The 22,001-nt window shown below is 41.2% G+C and overlaps 1 protein-coding gene across 10 annotated transcripts in view; it reads left to right on the forward strand.

The window, feature by feature from the left end:
* MLLT10 (MLLT10 histone lysine methyltransferase DOT1L cofactor) overlaps window positions 1-22,001 on the forward strand; it is a 163,630-nt gene that overhangs the window by 131,190 nt on the left and 10,439 nt on the right. For 9 of the 10 annotated variants that reach the window (XM_088454236.1, XM_088454237.1, XM_088454228.1 and 6 more), the window contains 3 exons: window positions 8,412-8,529; window positions 10,488-10,563; window positions 19,215-19,369. In XM_088454236.1, the coding sequence (XP_088310362.1) occupies window positions 8,412-8,529; window positions 10,488-10,563; window positions 19,215-19,369 (349 nt within the window). The remainder of the gene's footprint in view (window positions 1-8,411; window positions 8,530-10,487; window positions 10,564-19,214; window positions 19,370-22,001) is intronic. The other variant, XM_088454229.1, reaches the window with a different exon arrangement.

Genomic DNA, 22,001 nt, shown 5'->3' on the forward strand with positions numbered 1-22,001 from the left:
TAATGACGAATCCACGATTCCTCACACGTCACAATCGATGTCAGGAAATTGGGTCTCCTCTCCGACATTCTAGCAGTGTTCTTGCATGATTCAACTTGTCGTCGCATCTGCTCTTCTGTGAGATTTCTGGGTATCCACCTGGCACACGTGATGCATTCTCAGTTCCTTTGTCACATATGCTGAACCCGTTCGAATGAGATGCCAGGTGAAGCTGAAAGTGCGCGTAAAGATAACCTTCTGTCATTTTGTAACGTATCCCCAGCTTTGGCAATGTTGATCTCTCTAACCGTGGTGGATGGTTTCCCAGAACGCGCTTCGTCAGTCACTCGCGTATTACCTACCTTGAAGTGCTTCACCACCGAAATACTGCAACGCGGCTAATTTTCTCCACCGTATGCTTGCCGTAACACTTCATTGGTTTCATTTCCGCTTTTTACAAGTTTAACAAAATTCAATCACACATCTCTGACGTATCTTCCTTATCCGCCATGATGAAAAGTACGAAGATCTTCCTCTCGCTGTGACCAAACAAAGCATACTACGGCAGTCCAACCGCAGCTACAGATACATCGATGTAGTATGAGCTTCACAATAACCAGCATAGCATTGCCACATCTACCTATGGGACAGAAAAACAGAGGCAGTCTCATGACTTTTCAATCAGCCCTCATGTGTCTGTGTATATATGCATGTATTTATGTGTGTATACATGTGTATGTGTGTGTGTGTGTGTGTGTGTGTGTGTGTGTATGTATATATATATATATATATATTTTATTTTTTTATAAATTTTGGTCTGAACATACTATTGTATTACTGGAGCAGGATTTAGTTTTGGGGGTATTTATCAAAGCTTGGAAAGAGCTAAAATTGTGAGAGATAAAGTACTAACCAATCAGCTTCTAATTTACATTTTACAGGCTGTGCTTGAACAATGACCGTTAGAAGCATATTGGTTGGTATTTTCTGTCTCACAATTTTATCACTCTCCAAACTTTGATAAACACCGACAACTAGTAACCTAGTTGGAGACAAGTTATATGTGGCAGCCAGTGAGACGCTTATGGCATGAGGACAATGGCAGCTAGTGGGGGTGGTTCTGAGAAGTAGAGGTGAAGAGGATGAACGCAGAGAAAATGAGTAAAAAACCTATTTACCAACACTATATATTGCTTGCTTTGAATCGGTTTGCATTTCCTTGGGAACAAATTTTATTTGATTTCAGTTTATACTTATAGGACATCTGTTTTCATCTGACTTTTGGTCAGCAGTTCAATTTTCAAGAACATATTAACAGTATTAAGCAGCCGACTACTATATAAATATATCTCCCCCAAAAATCATATTTATTTAAATTTCTCAGAGACCTTCATTCGTACCTATAGATGCGCTAAGTTCTTGGTTAAGTTTGTAATTTGGCTTAAATATCTATTTTTCTGCTGGGAAAACACAATTGTGATTTTAATATTAGTGTACCAAATACTAGGGTTATTTATAAAACCCATTTGTGATGAAAATAATAGTAATGGAGCTCAGTGTAGCTCCTTGCAAGACTTAACAGAAAGGGGGATGGGTGCTAATTGGTATGGACCATGTTTCCAGAGTAAAATGTATCCTCTGTGCCAGGTCTGGAATATGTAAAAGATGTGCAGGGTGCTAGCCTGGGCTCACTTATGAACACGGTCAGTGGCGTAATTATATACATAGGGCGGTATTCAATTGTTTTAGTCCCCCTTCGCGCCCGACGGAGATATTCAATTGTTGCTCCTGTCAGGCGTGGTCAGCTGCCGGTGCCAGCATTTCAGCTCGCATCCCTTGGCATGTACGAACTGAAATACACAAAAAGTTACCTATTTGGGTGGCCAAACCCGACCTCTTTGGGCACGATCGATGCGAAGATCGGCATCAGTTGAATAGCACGTAAAGGAATGGGCGCCCAAAAACAATTGAATACCACCCCCTGGTTTCCCGTCTTTGTAGACTGGAGATCGGATGCGATAAAACAAATGAATCATCCCCATAATGTTAATACGTAAATTTGCATAATAATTATTACATGGCAGAATATTATGTAAAAGGATTTGTTTGGCTGAAATACCAAAATATAGATTTGTGGCATCTGCTTGCATCGTTGTCACTTTGCCCGAGCTCTAATTTGCGCTTGATCAATCCGTCTGTGTGTTTGTATGTATTCAATAAACAAAGTCCACCCATTTACGTACTCCGGGAAATGTGTCCTGCCATAGAGTATTCAGCTTGCGTATAATGCACCTAGGACTGCTTTTGCTCTTTGTTTTGTCAGTCTCCTGCCACCTTTCCTCACACCTCGTTATAATTTTTATCTCTGTTGTGGCAGCGGTTTCAGCACGGCCAGGGCTGCCCTTAATTGAACTGGTTTCGTTTTTAAGAATGACTCCTTTACTGTAGTGCACAAGTTGTTTCTATTCTCGAAGCAGAGCGTGCAGTAGGACTGACACAGGAATGTTCTTAGAAAGGGAATGGTGTGTGCAGCCAAGGGAGAGCATTTTATTGCTGCGGATTATGCAAGACTTTGGCTGCGTATGTTGAAGGGCTCATTTTCACGTGTTTGGCACAAGGCCCAGCCCAGGCCTTCAGAGCGGTGGTTAGCGACATGAATGAATACAAAGTTTTGAAGAGCTGTTCAGTAAGTAGGGCTGGGAAGCTGCCAAAAATTCAGCTCCTTATTTGGGGTCAGGGCACGGCGCCTATTCGTGGAGCTGTCTATTGTGTTCAACACATCCTTCTTTTTATGCTCCCCTCCCCTTGAGAGAGAAAACGTGGAGCCAGAGTCCTAACAGAGCAGAGGGGGGAAGTAGTAATCAAATAGTATGCAGATTTTTTCTCTCTGGTAATGACGGCACACGTTGGAGGAATTATGTCGTCATGCGGATTGAAGGATGCATCTGAAAGCTGGAACCCTTTGACCTCCACAGCCGGCTTCAGATGCACAAGGCCAATCATTTGTGAGACATCTGTTGTCTACCTGCTCTTATGTTCTAAATGGTTTAATAAGATTAAATAATTAGCAGTATAACCACACGGCCACCATGCGTCCATGTCCCGCTATTGACTAGATACTTTAGGGGTGAATGGAATTCTTCATAGTGTGTCATTTACTTTGGTTCTTTGGCTGTTTCCCAGAATTCCAAGCTGGGAGTATTCCGCTACAAACTATTTAAGTGTTTTGCATTACAGTATGATTGGTACTTATGTTGGCTGTATTTAAAAGCTCTAGTCAGAATAGATTTATATATTTCCTGGGAGTGATCGTCTCTCCTATCTTTTTAGTGTAATTTCTTGAACAGAACTTATCGTTTACGTAAAACATCTGCTTCTGTTATAGGGGACTGCTAATTTGATAGAAAGCACATTGCATAGCCACCGACTCACCTGTTCATGCACGGTCCTGAAATGGACTTTGTAGGATCATTTTTTTTTTTTTTTTGAAGAATCCAGCCCCCACCTCAGATGCCACTGCTTTGTCTGAAGGAAGTGATATCTATAAAGGCTACCGATGTCCATCAGGGCCAGAACGAGACTTTGATCATCTTTGCACATGTGGTTTCCATGCTTTAATGGTGTGTACGAGGATGGTCGTTTTTGGTGATGCACATAACAAAGGTCCATGTAATAAACTTAAAAGCCTAAAATACTCATTATTATTGGAAGGTTTACTTGTATGATAATACCAATTCATTCATTTAACGGAACATTTCCAGAATATGCGGATTTACTGCAGCAACTTCTAGCTCTTGCACACAAAATATACTGCATTGTCTATTGCAGTACCCTTCTTACCAGTCCTCCCTTACCAGATGCTCATCCCTACAGTCTGTTTTGAATGCAGCAACAAGACTGATGTTACCCTACCCCTCAGTCAATCACTGCATTGGTTGACTATATTTTACCAATTCCAATATAAAATACTTCTACTAATACTCACAACCATTAAATAAAACTGCACCAAAAGGGATGCTGTCGACAGTTATGATGTTGACATTGTTGAAATGTCGACTGCTAACATGTCAACATCTGCAAAATGTCGACATCGTAAATGTAAAGAAGTGAAATGCCGACGTTATCGATAGTGACATACCGTGTTGCAGCTTTAGTCGCAAGTTGCAACATTTAAACGGTTGACAAAATATACTGAACCACACCAAAATACTTCTCTAACCTTGTCTCAGAATAGCTCAGTACGTTTCCATCCGCTTTGTGGAAGATCTGTTCTTCTCACCCACACTCATTACCAGCTCCCATTACTGGTTGTAGGACTTTTTGGGGTGTCTGCCCTTACTCAGTTGAATTTTAACCCTTGTACAACACTTTGATCTAGCCTCCAAGCCTTCAAACTTCCCCTGAAAACTCGCCTCTTTATGTAAGCTCATCACACTTCTCACCCTCTTCTTAACTATAGTGTACAGTTCACTCACAACTTACATTTATGCCCCTGCTATATTAAAAATCTTCTCACCCCCAACTGGATCACTTAGCCCCACTTAAGCACATTTTTACTATTGCTATTTGTGACATTTAACCACATGTATTGATCTCTTCTTGTCCTATAGATTGTAGGCTGACATGCAGTTTCCTCCATCTGCTCAATTTTAATGCATTATGGAGTATACATTTAGTTAAAAAATAAATGTTAATAAAAGTATCCAGGATCAATTTGAGTTTTATGGTTAATTATTTTTTATTTATTTTTTTTAATTAAACCCGAGGTATAAATATCCAGGTTTGATCATTGCTAACGTTCATTCACACTATTTTGTTCTCCTGTCCATTAGCTGCTTCTTTTGATAGGATTAGGTAGTTCCTAGTTTCCCTCTTGGAGGGCCAGCCAATGCCGAACACACGTCGTAGAGCTCGGCTGTTGCTAAAGATAAGGGTACTTCAGTTTAAAATGCAGATTCTGTGATCATAAAGGGGTAAAAGACTATATAGTATTAAGAGGTCACTTAGAGGGTGATTCAGCTGCAGATGCAGGAGCTATCGCAGCTGCTAAAATGATAGCTGTAATATGGTAATGCAGCAGGAGGCGTCACGCCACCTGCATACATTACTGATCCGAGCTGCGTCCTTGGACACAGCATCGGATCACCTGCGTGTCCCTCGGCCGGCTGAGTGACCATGGGGTCATTGCAAGCTGGTCATCGCAGATGCCCAAAAGAGGCCTGGAAATCTTCATCTGCCAACAGAGATCCTAGCCTCTCAACCCAGTGGCGGTGAAACACCTCGGTTTTGGGACACTTAGGCTGTCACCGCCTATAAACTTTAGCAGACTTTTGCACATGCAGAGAATGGAAATCTGCATTCAGCATTGCACGTAACTGAATCAGGCCCTTAGTCTGTTTGTAGATGGTTAATGTTCTGAGAATGTTATTCATATTTACATTAATCATGTGCAACACAAATATGTACGCTTTGCTTTGTGTCCAGAGGGCAGCACTGATATTCTCACACTTTTGCAATTCGGTAAATTCTGTTCAAAATGATGAATAACCATTTCAAAAGCTGGGTGTGATGTGTAATACCGCCGGCCGCATGGTTCAATTCCCAACAGTGGCTGCCCCGACAAAGGAGTAAATCCCGATCGTCGCAAAGGTAAGAATTTACTAACCTAACCCCCCTAACCCTCCTTAGGGGTGCCTAAGCCTAACCTCCCCCCCTGTGCCTAAACCTAACCCCCCCCCCTTCCCCACTGCCTAAACCCCAAGGGGGTGCCTAACCCTAACCCTCCCTCCCCCTAGCCTAACCCTAACCTCCCGGGGGGGTGCCTAACCATAAGTCCCCCCCGGGAGCCCTAAACCTAACCCCCCCCTGCGGCTTTTCGCTGCGGCACCCTGTATCCGCTCGATCGGGATGCCGGGCGCCGGTCTCCCGACGTCGGGCAAATGACAGGCGTCTAGTTTTAGATTTAGACGCCTGTCATTCGTCCCTAGTCGGGATAACAATGTCTGGAAGCCCGTGGTCGGCATTTAGACCGTCGGCTTCCAGACTACATCCCCAAAAGCTGATATAACGTCCCTTATTAAATACTGAATTCCCTCACAGAACTCTGTTCACCAGTAGTAATGAAATTCCAATGTTTACACCTTGCGCTGTGTTTTGACTTATGTGAATGTGAAAAGCATAGAGAACATATTATAGAAACATTTGCTTAGGCTTTTTCAAGCTCTACCATGTGTGCATTCTTGGTATAAGGTGTTTTCCTCCTATCATTAATGGCCTGACCCAATATTCATACGCTGCAACTACTGGGAAGTGACCTCATCCAATAGTGGTTTATCCCACCCAATGGCTGTGTCTCCTGTGAGGAAGCAGATTACCTTTAGTATGTTCTCTTATCACTATAGTGTTTAGATATTTGTTCATTTAGCGTAGATTCTTATGTTAATTCTGCATGTAGAAGAAGCTTTCTTGGACAATACATTTACATGGACGTTTCCACTTTATGTGCCTGCGTAGAGATGTAGGGTCACACAATCTTGTTAGGTATTCTATAGTGTGTAGATTCTTATGTTACTGAATCTGTATTGATCGCTCAGTGGACTAAGGGCCTGATTCAGAGCTGAACGCTCTGACCAGAGTTCTCGCTCTGAATCAGGGCCCTCCTCCATGAAAATGGAGCGGCCTCCTGGCCGCTCGTATAGCTGTGGGTGACCACCCACAGCATATGCGAGCGGCCAAAAAGATGGTCGCGATGGTCTTGACCATCGCGACCATCGGACTTGCGACAGAGACCCTGCGGTAGGGTCTCCCTGCCACAAGCCCTGGAGTGATTTTGGCTCTATCAGAGCCAAAATCACTCCCACTGACATCACTAGTGATGTCAGTGGGGCCAGCTTCAGACGGTAGGCGTTCCCATGGGAACGCCTCCGTCTGGCAGGCACGGCCCCGGCACGCCCACCAAAGGGGGCGTGCTGTCGATCAACATCGACAGCACGCCCCCTTTGGTGCGAGACCCGGAGCGATGGAAAGCCCGTCGCTCCCCGGGTCTCGCGCATGCGCACGACGGAGCTCCCTCCGTCGTGCGCATGCGCAGTGGGGAACATCGACCCGCTTGCAAGTGTCCTGACGCTCACGAGCGGGTCTGAATGACCCCCTAAGTCATCGCAGCAATCTGTAATGAGGCTGTGTTTACTGCTCTACTTATCCTTTCTTCTTAATCCTTTATATGTTTACATTTTTCTGTCATTATTATCAAAATTATACTTTTGTTTAATGAACCATATAGGTTTTTACATCCCTCCTCTTCAGTCCAAGCCGCTAAATTGTTGTAAATTAACATTTGAGAATGTATCCTGATCTAGCTCTAGTCTAATATTAAGGGGTCAAACCAATTAGGTGCGAGTCACGATTTGCCGTTTTCTCAGCATATTCACATTGTGAATTCATTTTGCAATCCAATTACAAAATCGCATTGAACCAGTCAGAGTAAACTCACATTTTTCAGTTCTCACCTCCCTTGGGGGTGAAAGATGGTAGAGTAAGTCTTTATTGTAAGGTTAAAATGTTGGGAAAATGTCTAATTAGGCAATTGTAAAGTTTAGAATTAACTTAGTCCAATAATTGGATGCAATTTTTTTTTTGTGGGGGGGTTAAAAATGGAGTAAAATGACCCCAAAATCAACTTTTATACCCCCCAAATTTAATTACAGTTTTTTTTTTTTTTTTTAAGAATTTTTTTTTTTTTTTTTGAAGTCACCTCAGAGTACCATAAAGGCATAATTTTTCCTACTGTTTTGCATTTATATTGTTGCGTATAAAAGTAAATGCAGAAATCAGCATTTAGCACCATTTTAAAAAGCTCCAGTACTATCCTTATGCCCACTAACAACCTTTCTGTATGATTCTGCAAACAAAATTGTCACACTTTCGGGGTCCAGGAAGGTCGCCCCACTTCCTAATGCACTTCTTTCACATCGCATTGGGCAGACAATTCGCAAACCCCCACTGTGAGTACCGCCCTTTGGCATTTTTAATTGGATTAGAGAATTCGGGTGCGCACATTCGTGCGAAGTGAGTTTCATGAAACAAGCTCGCAACTTGCACCTAATTGGATTGGAGAATTCTGGTGCGTATATTCGTGTGAAGTGAGTTTCATGACACAAGCTCGCAACTCGCACCTAATTGGATTGATCCCTATGTTTTCTACACCAACGCTCTTAATAACAATGACCAAAAGGTTGCTTGAAAAGTAAAAATGATTTTGAAAAAAATAGCTTTAGCTTTTTAGATGTATTGAGTTGCATGAAAACACAGAAAATAAAGTCCCATTTATTACCGATATATATTTTATAAATATTACATTACAAAATGACAGTTGTGGTTTAGTCTGTTCCTGTTCTATATGAACGAGCCTCTCTGTTATGCACCCTGGGCAGGTAAACTCCCTTCCTGGATCCTCAGTGACCGTGACATCATCTCATCAATGCGGAAGCCGGTTGAATTCCACCTTTTCTGTTGGACCACTTCTAGGGCCAGCCGATAACAGCCAACCAGGTAATGACCACACACCATATACTTACATCCTACTAAGGTTATCCATGCAGTGTGTTTGTGCGGTTTTATAGCCATCGCAAAACATGAATATATATTCACAGTACAAAATTGTAAAAAAAAAAAAATACTAGTGAGAGATATAAACTGGAAACGTAGTTTAGAATTTTACGGCTTCAATTAGATTGTAAGCTCTTCAGGGACAGTATTCAGGCAGTGAAAGCTTATAAGGATGCTAAAAAAAACCTTTTAAAAAAAAAAAAATAGTAGTCAAAGACACATTATATTGGAACAAAATGTTGTTTTTGTACGCCTACTGTAACTGCACAATGCCAGTCAGGAGACATTGGTGTGTGATGGTTCTTACTGACATGTCCGGCTCCCGTCATGAATGTTTGAGGGAGGAGGGTGGGTTTACCAATGTACCAAGAATGGATCAGTCATGTCTTTGCCAGCCAAGGGTCAGAGGGCATTTGACTCAGAATGAGGGGAGGATAACCTCCAGAGGGGCCAGCCTTAGGTATGGTGATTTTGTTGCTGGCTACAGGCACGTTTTTCTCCTCTCCCTTACTTTCACTGTTATTGTTTTGCCAGGAGTGGTATTACACAGGCTTGTCCTGCTTCTTTCCCAAGGAGATCCATTTCTAAGGCTGGAGACAGCCCGACAAGGGGGAAAGCAGTTTTATGTACATTAAATAGACTGAATACGCGTCGCACTGCTTTGTCCCTTTACAGCAGTAATTCCCAACCTCGGTCCTCAAGGCACACTATCAGTCCTGGTTTTAGTGATATCCATGATTGTGCACAGATGATTTAACAAAATAACTGAGGCACTAATTAAATCACTTGTGCTCAAGTATGGCTATCCCTAAAACCTGGACTGTTAGTGTGCCTTGAGGACCGTGGTTGGGAACCCCTGCTTTACAGACTGTGATAGGTGACGTCAGATACTGACTTGTATTTACACAGTGTCAGGGCAGCAGAGCAAATGACAATGCATCACTGTACGCACACAGTTGTTCTTATATAATACAGACCAAAGGACAGAAATGGAGTCTCCCTTCTTAGTTTGTGCAAGTGGATGTAAAGACTGGAATTGGGGTCTTCCACGGAGTGGAAGGTGTTAAATGGCACACCACATTGGGATTTGCTGTGATAAGCATACAGATTAGCTCCTCACAGCTGTGATCCATTACTTTCACTGGTGAAATTCAAAGTGGCAGAGGGAAGATGTACAGCAAATGGTAAGCACCCTCCTCCGTGGCAGAACCACGACATAGGTCCAGGCGTGGCATTGCATTGTAGTGTGTATATGTATGTATATATGGAATTCTTTGCACAGTTGTTATATATAATATAATATAATCTCGTTTTCCATAAATCAATTATGACCATTGTTCTAAAATACTATCTTGTGAATAAAAACTAATCTTCGCTGTGCAGGGGGAAGATGGCCACTGGCAGTAAATCACTGCTTTCCCTGTAATGTTTATGCCGCCTGTACTTAGCCTTTTTCATTTTCCAGTTGTTTGTAAAATTTCGGATGTAGCTTACGCTGAGGAAAGCCAGACCACACATTCCAGCCAGCCTGCTGTGCACTGCATAAAGAGCTTTGTGATGTCAAATCCCCAGCTCAGTGGGAGCTGGGAATTATTAATTGGCAACACATATTTTATGTAAAATTAGGTCATTTCTTTCTATTTCAAATGAATTGCACTAAATGGGTAAACCGATATATGTATACTAAAAGAAGCAGCCACATTTTAATTTTGTTTTTATTTACAGTAAATTTTATTGGTGATCAGAAAAATAATGATCTAGGTTGATTTGCAATAATGGCACAATCAGGGTTGTCAGATAAAATAACTGGACCTGTAGACAGGCCGTATTCATTGTGCTATGCGGTGGACTTGTCATAAGCCCTGCACTAATGTATTGATGTTTTGTGACCTGTTTCTCAGCAGATCAAGATCTCGGAGACAATGGTCGCAGTCTGGTTGTGAGGGGAGCCTCCCCTAGAGGAAGCCTGTCTCCTCGGTAAGTATTCTTTCCACAGCCTCAAACACTCTGAAATGAGGAAACCTCTCATCGGAGGCCTGGGATTTTGTTGACATTTGGAAGAACAATAATACAGCCTTTGGAGGTGGCGAAACTGCTGCTGTTAGAACATAAAGCCGTGTGCTGACAAACTGTACAGTTACACAGTAAATCATTCTCAATATGTGGCATGTAAACTTAATCTGTGAAGCAGAGAGTCAGGAGCTGTGTAAGATGTTCTTATCGAGCACCTCTCCAATGGTATACACGTATATGACACCCAAGTACCCAGTTTTTTAAGGGTGACTATCTGGGAAGCAAATACATTTTTATTTCAAAACTGAACAATGGATCTCCTTTCCCAGATCTTTTCCAGCACCCAGCTGGGCAATTTTTGGTTAAGTTGGAAAAACATGACCACGTAGATAGACTTAATATGCGTGTACTTGATAAAGATGTGTTTCTGTTCTGGGGTAAAAGGTTACTAGTGACATCCACGTGCCCTCTGCTGTAAGCCATATTTGTTGCTCTGTTAGATCTAGTAATAAGGTCACTATAGTGAAAAAAGGAGCTTTCCAAAAATAGAAAAACCAAAAGTAGCAAATAAAAAATCTAAAGCTATAAACAAAACGGAACAAAAAATTGTATGTATGTATATGTGTGTATATACATACATGTGTGTATGTATGTATGTATTTATATATATATATATACACATACATACATACATACATAAAAGCAACTTGACTAAAATCTTCATTTAGGCTGTTGTGTGCAAAAGAGTTCAGCCTATAAATCCACTGACTTTCCTGTTTTCCGGGGGCAAAAACGTATGACCCTTTTCTTTTAAAATTGTCGGCTACTAGTGGTGTGCTCTGATCAACCTGATGTCCTGCTTTTTTTATGGGTGAACAATGGAGCGCAATTATGGAGCACAATTCTCTCCTTTTTTTTTTTTTTTGCGCGCATATTGTTTTTCCCACATAGAATAGTTAGCATGAGCAAATAATTAAACAATGAATTTACTTTCGCAGTCCATTCAGTATTTGAGGTTGCCAATTCTCCCAACTTGAGTATGTTTAAACGAGGTACACATACTCATGTGCTTACAGATGACACATCCAGTACATTTGAAGGCCCCCGATTTCAGTGAAAGTAAAATTACCACCTGACCTAGTTGAGCCAATTATGAATACAACGATAGGGTGAGGAGATCCTGGCACTGGAGTTAGATGATCTGTTTGCAGTAATACATCAGTTGTAAACGAAGTTAATAAAGCTCCCAAGTAAGAGAGAGAGAGAAAAAAAAAATCGGAACCAGGGTTGCACCCAGAGTAATGGGTAGGTAAGGAAACAGAAAAATAACTCATTAAAAGGGGCACAGGCTGGAAGATCTGAACATATAAAACATTAACCTGATCTTTTATTTTTAATCAAACATTGCTAAAATTAATTTATTCTAAGCCTCCAATTTTAACCATGTTTAAATAAAAGTAAACTGTTCAGACCTACCAGAGTGCGCCCCTTTTGTTGAGTTCTTTTTCTGTTTCCTTACTAGTTGAGACACAGTCAGGATAGGTGACAATATCCTTTACGCTGGAGCTACAGTCAGGTGCATAAATATTGGGACATTGACAGAATTTTCATATTTTGGCCTCTATTCACCACCACAATGGCTTTGAAATGAAACAAACAAGATGTGCTTTAACTGTAGACTTTCAGATTTAATTTGAGGGTAATTACATCCAAATCAGGTGAACGGTGTAGGAATTACAACAGTTTCTATATGTGCCTCCCACTTTTTAAGGGGCCAAAAGTAATGGGACTATCAACTCAAAAGCTATTTCATGGACAGGTGTGGGCTATTCCCTCGTTATTTCATTATCAATTAAGCAGGTAAAAGGTCTGGAGTTGATTCTAGGTGTGACATTTTGCATTTGGAATCGGTTGCTGTCGACTCTCAATATGAGATCCAAAGAGCTGTCACTATCAGTGAAGCAAGCCATCATTAGGCTGAAAAATCAAAACAAACCCATCAGAGAGATAGCAAAAACATTAGGTGTGGCCAAATCAACTGTTTGGAACATTCTTAAAAAGAAAGAACGCACCTGGAGCTCAGCAACACCAAAAGACTCGGAAGACCATGGAAAACATCTGTGGTGGATGACAAAATAATTATTTCCCTGGTGAAGAAAAACCCCTTCACAACAGTTGGGAACATCAAGAACACTCTCCAGGAGGTAGGTGTATATGTGTCAAAGTCAACAATCAAGAGAAGACTTCACAAGAGTACATCTTGTGGTGAACCCTCTATATTCAAACCATTGGTGAGCCTCAAAAACAGGAAGACCAGATTAGAGTTTGCCAAACAACATCTAAAAAAGCCATTACAGTTCTGGAACAACATCCTATGGACAGATGAGACAAAGATCAACTTGTACCAGAGTGATGGGAAGAGAAGAGTATGGAGAAGGAAAGGAACGGCTCATGATGAAAACATACCTCATCAGTGAAGCATGCTGGTGGTAGTGTCATGGCGTGGGCATGTATGGCTGCCAATGGAACTGGTTCCCTTGTATTTATTGATGATGTGACTGCTGACAAAAGCAGCAGAATGAATTCTGAAGTGTTTCGGGCAATATTATATGCTCATATTCAGTCAAATGCTTTAGAACTTATTGGACGGTGCTTCACAGTGCAGATGGACAATGACCCGAAGCATGCTGCAAAAGCAACCAAAGAGTTTTTTAAGGCTAAAAAGTGGAATGTTATGCAATGGCCAAGTCAATCCCCTGACCTGAATCCGATTGAGCATGCATTTCACTTGATGAAGACAAAACTGAAGGGAAAATGCCCCAAGAACAAGCAGGAACTGAAGACATTTGCAGTAGAGGCCTGGCAGAGCATCGCCAGGGATGAAACCCAGCGTCTGGTGATGTCTATGCATTCCAGACTTAAGGCTGTAATTGCCTACAAAGGATTTGCAACAAAGTATTAAAAAGTGAAAGTTAGATTTAGGATTGTTTAGTTTGTCCCATTACTTTTGGCACCTTAAAAAGTGGGAGGCACATATAGAAACCGTTGTAATTCCTACACCGTTCACCTGATTTGGATGTAATTACCCTCAAATTAAATCTGAAAGTCTGCAGTTAAAGCACATCATGTTTGTTTAATTTCAAAGCCATTGTGGTGGTGAATAGAGGCCAAAATATGAAAATTCTGTCAATGTCCCAATATTTATGCACCTGACTGCTACATTTTAGCAAAAGAGGGGAGTAGTCCGACAACTTTTAGCCAACAGTGGGTCCACCTGAACAATCTGCCAGTGCTTAAAGTTAGATAGATTGTCTTTCTCAGAATGTACTAGGAAAAAAAAAAAATCATACAGTCTGAGAGAACTCTACTAGAGAACTATATTATGACCATGTACCCTGGTTTGACCCCATCTTCACTAATCGGCAATCCTGCCCAAAAAGACTTGTCCATTTCTCTGGGATCTGTGCAGGCTTCTTTTGTTTAAAAATGCAATAAATACATTTTAAAAAATTATGTGGGATCCCTCCCAAAATTTATAAAAGCCATATGTCTTAAAGCCTAAAGCTGGGTACACACTGGCAGATACAATATATCTGCCGAACAATTGATCGGCCAATATATCTATATGCCCATCGGCCAGTGTGTGCCAGCAATATGTCTGTGAACAACGTTGATTAGATATATTGCACCTGCAGATATCTGTCCATCGTGCTGTATACACTTGCTGCAGGGGCCACGGGGACGGGGCTCAAGGCGACCCCCGGCCTGCGAAACCCGCGTACAGATGACAGATGGTTATTCAGTGTGTATGAACAACCATCATCTGCAGATCACTCGATCTGTAGATCTATCTTTTAGGTGTGTACCCAGCTTTATCTGATAGGGAGACAGAGTGAGTGGTTTCCCCAGATTTTCCACTAACCAGCAGTAAGCTTTACCAGCCAGGGCTGGTGGAATGATAAGCGGGGAGACTCACTGTGCAAGGTTGCAAGGCACTATTCACCTCAATATTATTTATCGTTTATTTATATGGCGCCACAAGTGTTCCGCAGCGCCTTACAAAGTACATAAACAAAAAAGTTACAAGTGACTTACAGTACAGAACAAGACAATACAGGGCAAGGACATGGATAATATACATTGCTACATTGGTGACCATAACACCCAAATAAGCAACATAGCATAAGCAACCAAGTGTTAGGTGCCCTAGTGGGGAGTAATAAGTAGATGGAAATAAAGTAAGGAGAAGCACAAGAGGGTAGAGGGCCCTGCTCATGAGAGTTTACATTCTAAACGGGAGGGGCAGACAAACAGGCATGACACAGATGGGGTAGACAGGGAGGATGTAGCCAGCAAGTTAGGATGAGAGTTGGAAGGCTTTGATGAAGTAGTGGGTCTTGAGAGCCCGCTTGAAGGATTGTAGAGAGGTGGAGAGTCTGATGGGGAGAGGGAGAGCGTTACAAAGGTGGGGAGCAAATCTTGGGAGGAAGTAGTCAGTCGACATGAGAGGCGGCGTGCATTTGTTGAACGAGGAGTGCAGGCAGGAGAGTGAGGGGAGATGAGGTCACAAATGTAAATGGGAGAGGATTGGGTGAGTGCTCTTAAAGTGAGTGTGAGAACCTTGAATTGGGTTCTGAAGGGGAGCCAGTGGAGGGCTTGTAGGAGAGGGGTGACAGATGTAGTGCGTTTGGAGAGAAAGATGAGCCGAGCGGCAGCAAGTGGGGGGCTTGTAGGAGAAGGGAAGCAGATGCGTTTGGAGAGAAAGATGAGCCTCTCCTACAAGCCCTCCACTGGCTCCCCTTCAGAACCCAATTCAAGATTCTCACACTCGCTTACAAAGCCCTCACCCATTCCTCTCCCATTTACAACTGGAGAGGAGAGAGATGGGAGTTGGGCAGGCCAGATATGAGGAGGTTACACGAGTCCAATCTGGAGATGACCACTGAGTGTATTAGGGTCCTAGTACCATGCTGAGTGAGAGCTGGTCTGATCCTGGAAATATTTTTGAGATGGAAACGACAGGACCGTGAGAGGTTCTGGGTATGAGGTTTGAGGGAGAGGGAGGAGTCCAGGATGACTCCCAAGACAGCACACTTTGGGGCTAGTATTGCTACCCTGACTTCAGTACAATTACTCCCTACCCTATAATTCTTTTATAATTTAGTTGTAACTACTGCAGTTTAGTCAGTGGATGAGGTAGATTGTTTTTTTGTATGGTGTTTATAGGAAGTTCGAGGGTGAGTCAAAAATTATCCGCACTCCAGTTATATTAAAACTTCTGTTGGCCGCTTTCCGTACTACGGCGCTGTCTCCCCAGTCAATTGCTGTGCAGGTTTGAACATGCTAAGTCAGTTCATTTGTGACTGCAGTACAAGAAAAGATGGCTGCCCAACTTGTGATTTGCACGAAAGAGCAGCGTGCAGTGATTTGTTTTTTTGTGGTCTGAGGGTGTGTCTGGTACCGATATTTATTGAAGGCTTTGTGCACAGTATGGAGAAAGTGTTCTGTTGCGAAGAAGTGTGTATGAATGGATAGAGAAATTCAAAGAAGGTCGCACACGTGTCGGCCATGAAGACGGAGCCGGACACACGTCTACGACTGATGAGAACATGGAGTGTGCATGTGAACTGATTCTGTTGGATAGATGAGTGACAGTGGATTATGTTGCAAATCAGAAGCCCTAAGAGGACGAAAATTCACGTCTGATATAGAGGTGAAGACAGCGGTGCTTTTGTGGCTTGCAGCTCAGCCTAAAACATTTTTTAATGAGGGAATACAAAAGCTTGTTGACAGTTGGACAAAGTGTATTGAAAATCGGGGAGATTATTTAGAAAAATAATGTATTTGTATTTTCTGAAAGTTGATTAAAATAAATTATACAGCTTGAGTGTGGATCATTTTTGACTCACCCTCGTGTAATGTATAACTTAGGTGATTACAGGTGACTGATCCTCACTACCTCTATGTTGGGCTATTTGCAGGATTTGAGAGAGTGTTAAAAATCTACTTCTCCATAGAGACAAATAACTACCCCTACTTATTCACCATTACCTATTCATCTATACTAAGCAAACTTATTTCTACCTTTCTGCATCTTTTAGCATTATTCTCTCTGGTTTTCACCTCTAACGGACATGACCTATATGGTAGAAAACATAACTGCTGACCTGAAAACGAAGGATAGGGAGGGCCCTGTTCATAAGAGAGCTTAGTGTGTAATTAATATAATGATATACACAAGCCATTTCTACAGCTGTGAAGCCGAAATATAAACCTTGATTGCTGTTCTTGAAGATATATGGTTTATATGCGTTCCCAAGTTAAAACCAGCAGTACCAAGAGACAAGAAAAAGAAGGTATATATAGTGGCTTTCCTGAAACGAATTGAACGGTCTTACAGAAAATTAATTTCTTTGCCAATTAATTGAAAGTTTCATTTACAGAATGCCAAGTGTATAGTTTAGCCCCTATCGGCGGTATCCACCTTTATAGAGCCAACCAAGTGGGCTGACCTAGCACTGGGTGACGTCACAAAAACAAATCTATGTCCATGGGTATCTCACCTAAGTGCACACATCAAACCACTTCTAGAACCGTATTCACCGTGCAATGGATAACTCGTGCTCTGTAATTATGTTGCGTTTATGAAGAGAGATGTCTAGTGTAAATAAGTAATATGAAACTTGGGGTGGGCGCCTCTCCCTGTTGCTCATACGCTCCACAATTCATTTCCGATGGAAAAGTCTCACTTAGAAACCAATACAATTCAGTGCGGCAGAAGCCTACTCCACTCCATTTTCTAGAGAACTTGAAGCCGAGCTGGATTTGCATGGAAGGCTGTAAGAAGCGACTTTGCAATTTTTTCGTTCTTGGTCTGTTTCTCCAGAATGCTATAAATTTAATGATAATTCTTCAGATTTTTCCCAGAGTATTATGTGACTACCATGGCAACAGTCACATGGTATATTGTGTAGTGAGCAGGGATGTTGTGGATAACTTTTTATTTTTTATTTTGATCTCGGTTTGCACTGTGGCAACCTCCACCTCCTTCTTTCCCCTCACATGACATAGTGATAGCTATGAGCCTGGGCTGACATTTTTTGTTTACTCTCCATAGAGGTTTTGAAAAGGAGATAATGATCTGTAGTAAGCTATCTAAAAACAATGACTATCGCACACTTAAAACAGCAATTCTTTAAATAGCACGTTAAGTTATGAGTCCAATTATGACTTACTTATGCTTGTTTTTTTAGATCAAACCAGGAATAATTATTGGGGGCTCTTGCCCCTGTAAGGTATTCCTAATTGAAAATTCTAAAGTGTTACTGGGTTACATATCTATATATAGGTGAAATAATTAGGTATATATTTTTATTGCTATTAGCCAGTTTGAGAGGTAGGTTTTTCTTAGTTGTTTTCTTTCCTCTCCTTCCTTGTCTTAGCAGTAATTACTCAAATAAGTTAGAGATGAGGCAGGAATTTCTGCTTTGAAAATAAGTGGGTTCTATTCAGCAACTTGAGCTTGTTCCCCGTGGTTCTCAATTCTCTCTCCTTGGAAGCGCTCGTCCATCATGGTCCTAGCAATTCATTTGAGGGCCCCAGACTCCTGGTAGCAAGCCTGCGATCATAAGTCAGATTGACTAGCAGTCCCAGGGAGAATACTTTCGCATTTGTTTTTCAATATGGGGATTCTCCTGCGAAGGAGCACAGTTGACAGTTGAAAGACTGATCACAGCTTTTTAATCCCGTGTACATTTTTTAGGGAAATTGTATCTTGCTTTGGAGAAAAGGCTGGTTCAGCCGTCCATTAGGTGGGGTATTGTGAGGGACACCTGTTCCCGAAGCTTGTGTGTTTTGAATGCAAAAGCTTTACTTTGCATGTAAAGTAATGTAAACAGCAGAACAATTACCAGTCCTGCTAGTTGGAAAACCAGATCTCTGCATTCTTTTAACCAATTAAGATTTGCGTTTCTATGCCATAGTGTTTTGTATTGTTTTGTTTTTTTTTGAGGGGGAGGAGGGTAGATTTGTTAATTAAAAAAATTAGGATATTTTAGATTTGCTGCATATCTCCCAAACAATATTTTAATAATGTTTTTAGAACTTTGTACATTTTTTTTTTTAAACTTTTTGTTAATAATGTCTATCCTATATTTCTGGTGGGAAATTGCCTCTTTCTATTTCAAATTCTGACACAAAAATGCAGATACTTACAGAGCTTTTAGCATTTAAAGTTGTGTTTATAGTCTATATTTGCTAAATCTGTAGCAGTATGTAAACTCTTACTCACCCTTATCGGCTGTCTCCTGACTGGCTGATTGCAGATAGGGAGTCTGTGCACACAACGGGAACAAATATTTCTCTACATTAAACAACTTTTTATCTTCGGTTCTGGAAAGTTCCTCAGAGGTATAAAAATATATATTTGTGTATGTCCCTAATAGCTCTTTTATATGTTGCAGGTTGTGTCCAGTGCCTTCATAATAAATACACAGTGATGATTGCTAATTCTTCAATGCTAAAATAGAAAAGCTTTATATAATATATGTGACTGATTTCACTATTCAAAGTTCTGGTCAAGTGGCTTAAACAATAACTTTTTTTTTTTCCTGCAGGTCCCCCCTGAACAGTCTGTCGTCTCGCTATGATCACTCAGGAGGCAGTAACCCAGAAAGTGTTCTGCCAGTGGCCACCAGTATAGAGCAGCTTCTGGAGAGGCAGTGGAACGAAGGGCAGCAGTTTCTTCAAGAACAAGGGACAAATAATGACAGTAAGTGGCATATGTGCTGATGAATCTGACCAATCTACTCTCGTGGCAGTGCTTCATTCCATTCAGGTCTGCCCTTTGTGGGCACCTCGAGCACCTTCCTGGTTTAGTGCCTTTGCTATTACCGTTTTAGCCATTTGAAGAATGGGTAATGTCTTTACTTCCAAGCGAATTACTGGAATGAATGTGCTTAGTGCACAAAATGGCAGCCGCCGCAGTTTACAGAGGAATGGTCCACTTTGAAGTGTTTATCCCTGTGACCTTTTGACCTCTAGATTTACAGGAATTATTGAAGTGATGGACATAGGGAGAGAGGAAAAGTAAGTTTTGCGTTTTGCTGTTATACACATGGCGTAAACCACAGCACAACCCAGTGCTTCCTGAAGTGCGTTTGTTACACAGATGGAGCAAATCGTAGGGGGAGGGCAGAGTCCAGCTCTTCCTGAAGAGAAGATGATGCAGCGGATTATGCTGGACTATCCCAGTCCACACCATGGAGCGCGACTCTGCTAGAAGTGGCCGGCACACGTAGTATTCGAACAATGGTGTGACTTCAGGGCCAGTAAGATTGCTCCTAGATGTGCCAGGCAATTCCAAACCTTTTAAACCTGAGTTGTCTCTTTAGTCAATTTTGTTACAAAATAATAATAAGGCCATGTATTGTTTTCCAGTTCTTTTTATCTATTTAAGTGCAGCATTATCAGAAACAGGCCTGTTTTCCTCTCTGTAATTGGATCAATGGCTTTCCCACGTGACTGTGACTCTGTAACCTTTACTGCTGCTTCTGAGAGCCGTAAACTTTCAATTGAATATAAATGCCATCTGTGTCCAATGCTGGGATTTGTTCACTGTACAGTATAAATAAACTCCCATCAAGAGCCGTTCTAAGTAATTTCAAACGATTCAGGAACCGATTACATGTATATATTTTTTCCCCCACCTTCTACGGTTTGTTGCATTCATGCAAATGTCAACATGGTTTCCAGCTGAAAGCTGCAATTAAGGACGCTATTCCAGACTGTCCTATGTAATCCTAAACAACTACTAAAATAAAAAAAAATAATGCACCACTTACTACATGACATGAAAGAATATAGACAATCAAACTAGATAAAACATTTTAGGTATTTAATGAGTCCAATCCAATTATCCCTTATTTTGTTTGTTACTTTTTAGTCTGTTCCAAGCAAAATAATGAAAATTGTTGTAGAGAGGAGAAATGCTATTACCATGTGGTCCATTAATATCGTACTTGTGTACAATATTGATGATATCCTGACAAAATGCTAATTGTGAGGAAATGCATGCAGGGATAATCCTTATAAACGTGATAGCTAGAGGACAGGTTTACTGACGTTGTCCTGCATCTCATTTGGGCACACTAAGAGCCCCTTTGTATGCGCTTAGAGAGAGGGGTCAAGTAAAATCCTTGAGAAGTGACCAGATGTGACTATTCCTGATTCAGATTTATCATCTGAAATACAGGTCAATCAAACAAAGAAAACTTTATTGTTACCTGTACATTTTTGTACAAACACGTAGAAGAGATGCAGAAGTGTTTTAAACAATCACACTGTGTACACAATTGGTGTTTTCAAAGCGTGGGAGGACTCATAGGATTCCATATGGAAGTTTCGATTTCTAGGGTCCTATCCGTAATTATTTGCAGTACTGGGTTTCCTATCCGTAAACCTTTACAGTACTTATTCCTAAACTAACTGCTAGAAATTGGGCACTTAATGACACTTTTATGGTTCGAAAAATATAATAAAATTCTAGTAAAACTTTGTGGTAGAAATTTGATAAAACACTTTGCATATTGATAGTGTTTAAGTTTAAAGTTGATTGCCTTAACCCAAGCTCATGTTACCATCACTTATTGCTGGCTGTGAGTTTGTCAGGTCACTCATGTGACGCCAGTACGGTGTGTCGGGAGTATGTGCTCCATTCCATCTCATCAGAGACCAGGAAGCCTCTGGCGAGCATAGCATGGTACACAGGCTCCCGGACAGATTATTTGGCTGGGGAATCACTGTACATCTCTTCTTAGCTTTCCATTTAACCTGCAATACTTGCATTATTTCTGTGGGCTTCATATTTGCCAACCCTAAAAACAAAACTTTGTTTCCGTGTGATCTGTTTTTGTTGTGTGTTTTTTGTCGTCGTCTTTTGCATTGTGTTTTGTTTTAATCTTGTATAGATCTTTCATTTCCCTGAAGGGTGGTTAGTGGTTATTCAGCTTGTGTTGTGATGTAGTACAGTTTATTGTGCTACTTTTACTAGTGTCCTCTCTGACTACACTGCAACAAATAACGTCTTTAAACAGACCGTATTTAAAGAGATACTAAAGTCAAAATTCAACTTAATGTAAAGTTAAAAAGTAAAGAGTAAAATTTGCAATTCCTTGACATAAGTTGAGCTGTTTTACATTACATTTATATTTTCTGTGCTGAAAGAATAAGGTACAGCTGTCCTGCTAGTCATTTCATTCTAGGAGAATCCCACAGACCATCATGTAACAGACTAAGGGCCGTAGTCAATTAGCGGTGAAAAGCCGTAATCTGTGAAAAAGTATCGCCGATGATGTCATTTCGCCAGGCGGAAACTTTTCATTGTATTCAATTGCAAAGACTTT

The sequence above is a fragment of the Taudactylus pleione genome, unplaced genomic scaffold (genome assembly GCF_031769625.1).
Source record: "Taudactylus pleione unplaced genomic scaffold, aTauple2 ptg000610l, whole genome shotgun sequence".
In the NCBI taxonomy this organism is placed as follows: domain Eukaryota; kingdom Metazoa; phylum Chordata; class Amphibia; order Anura; family Myobatrachidae; genus Taudactylus; species Taudactylus pleione.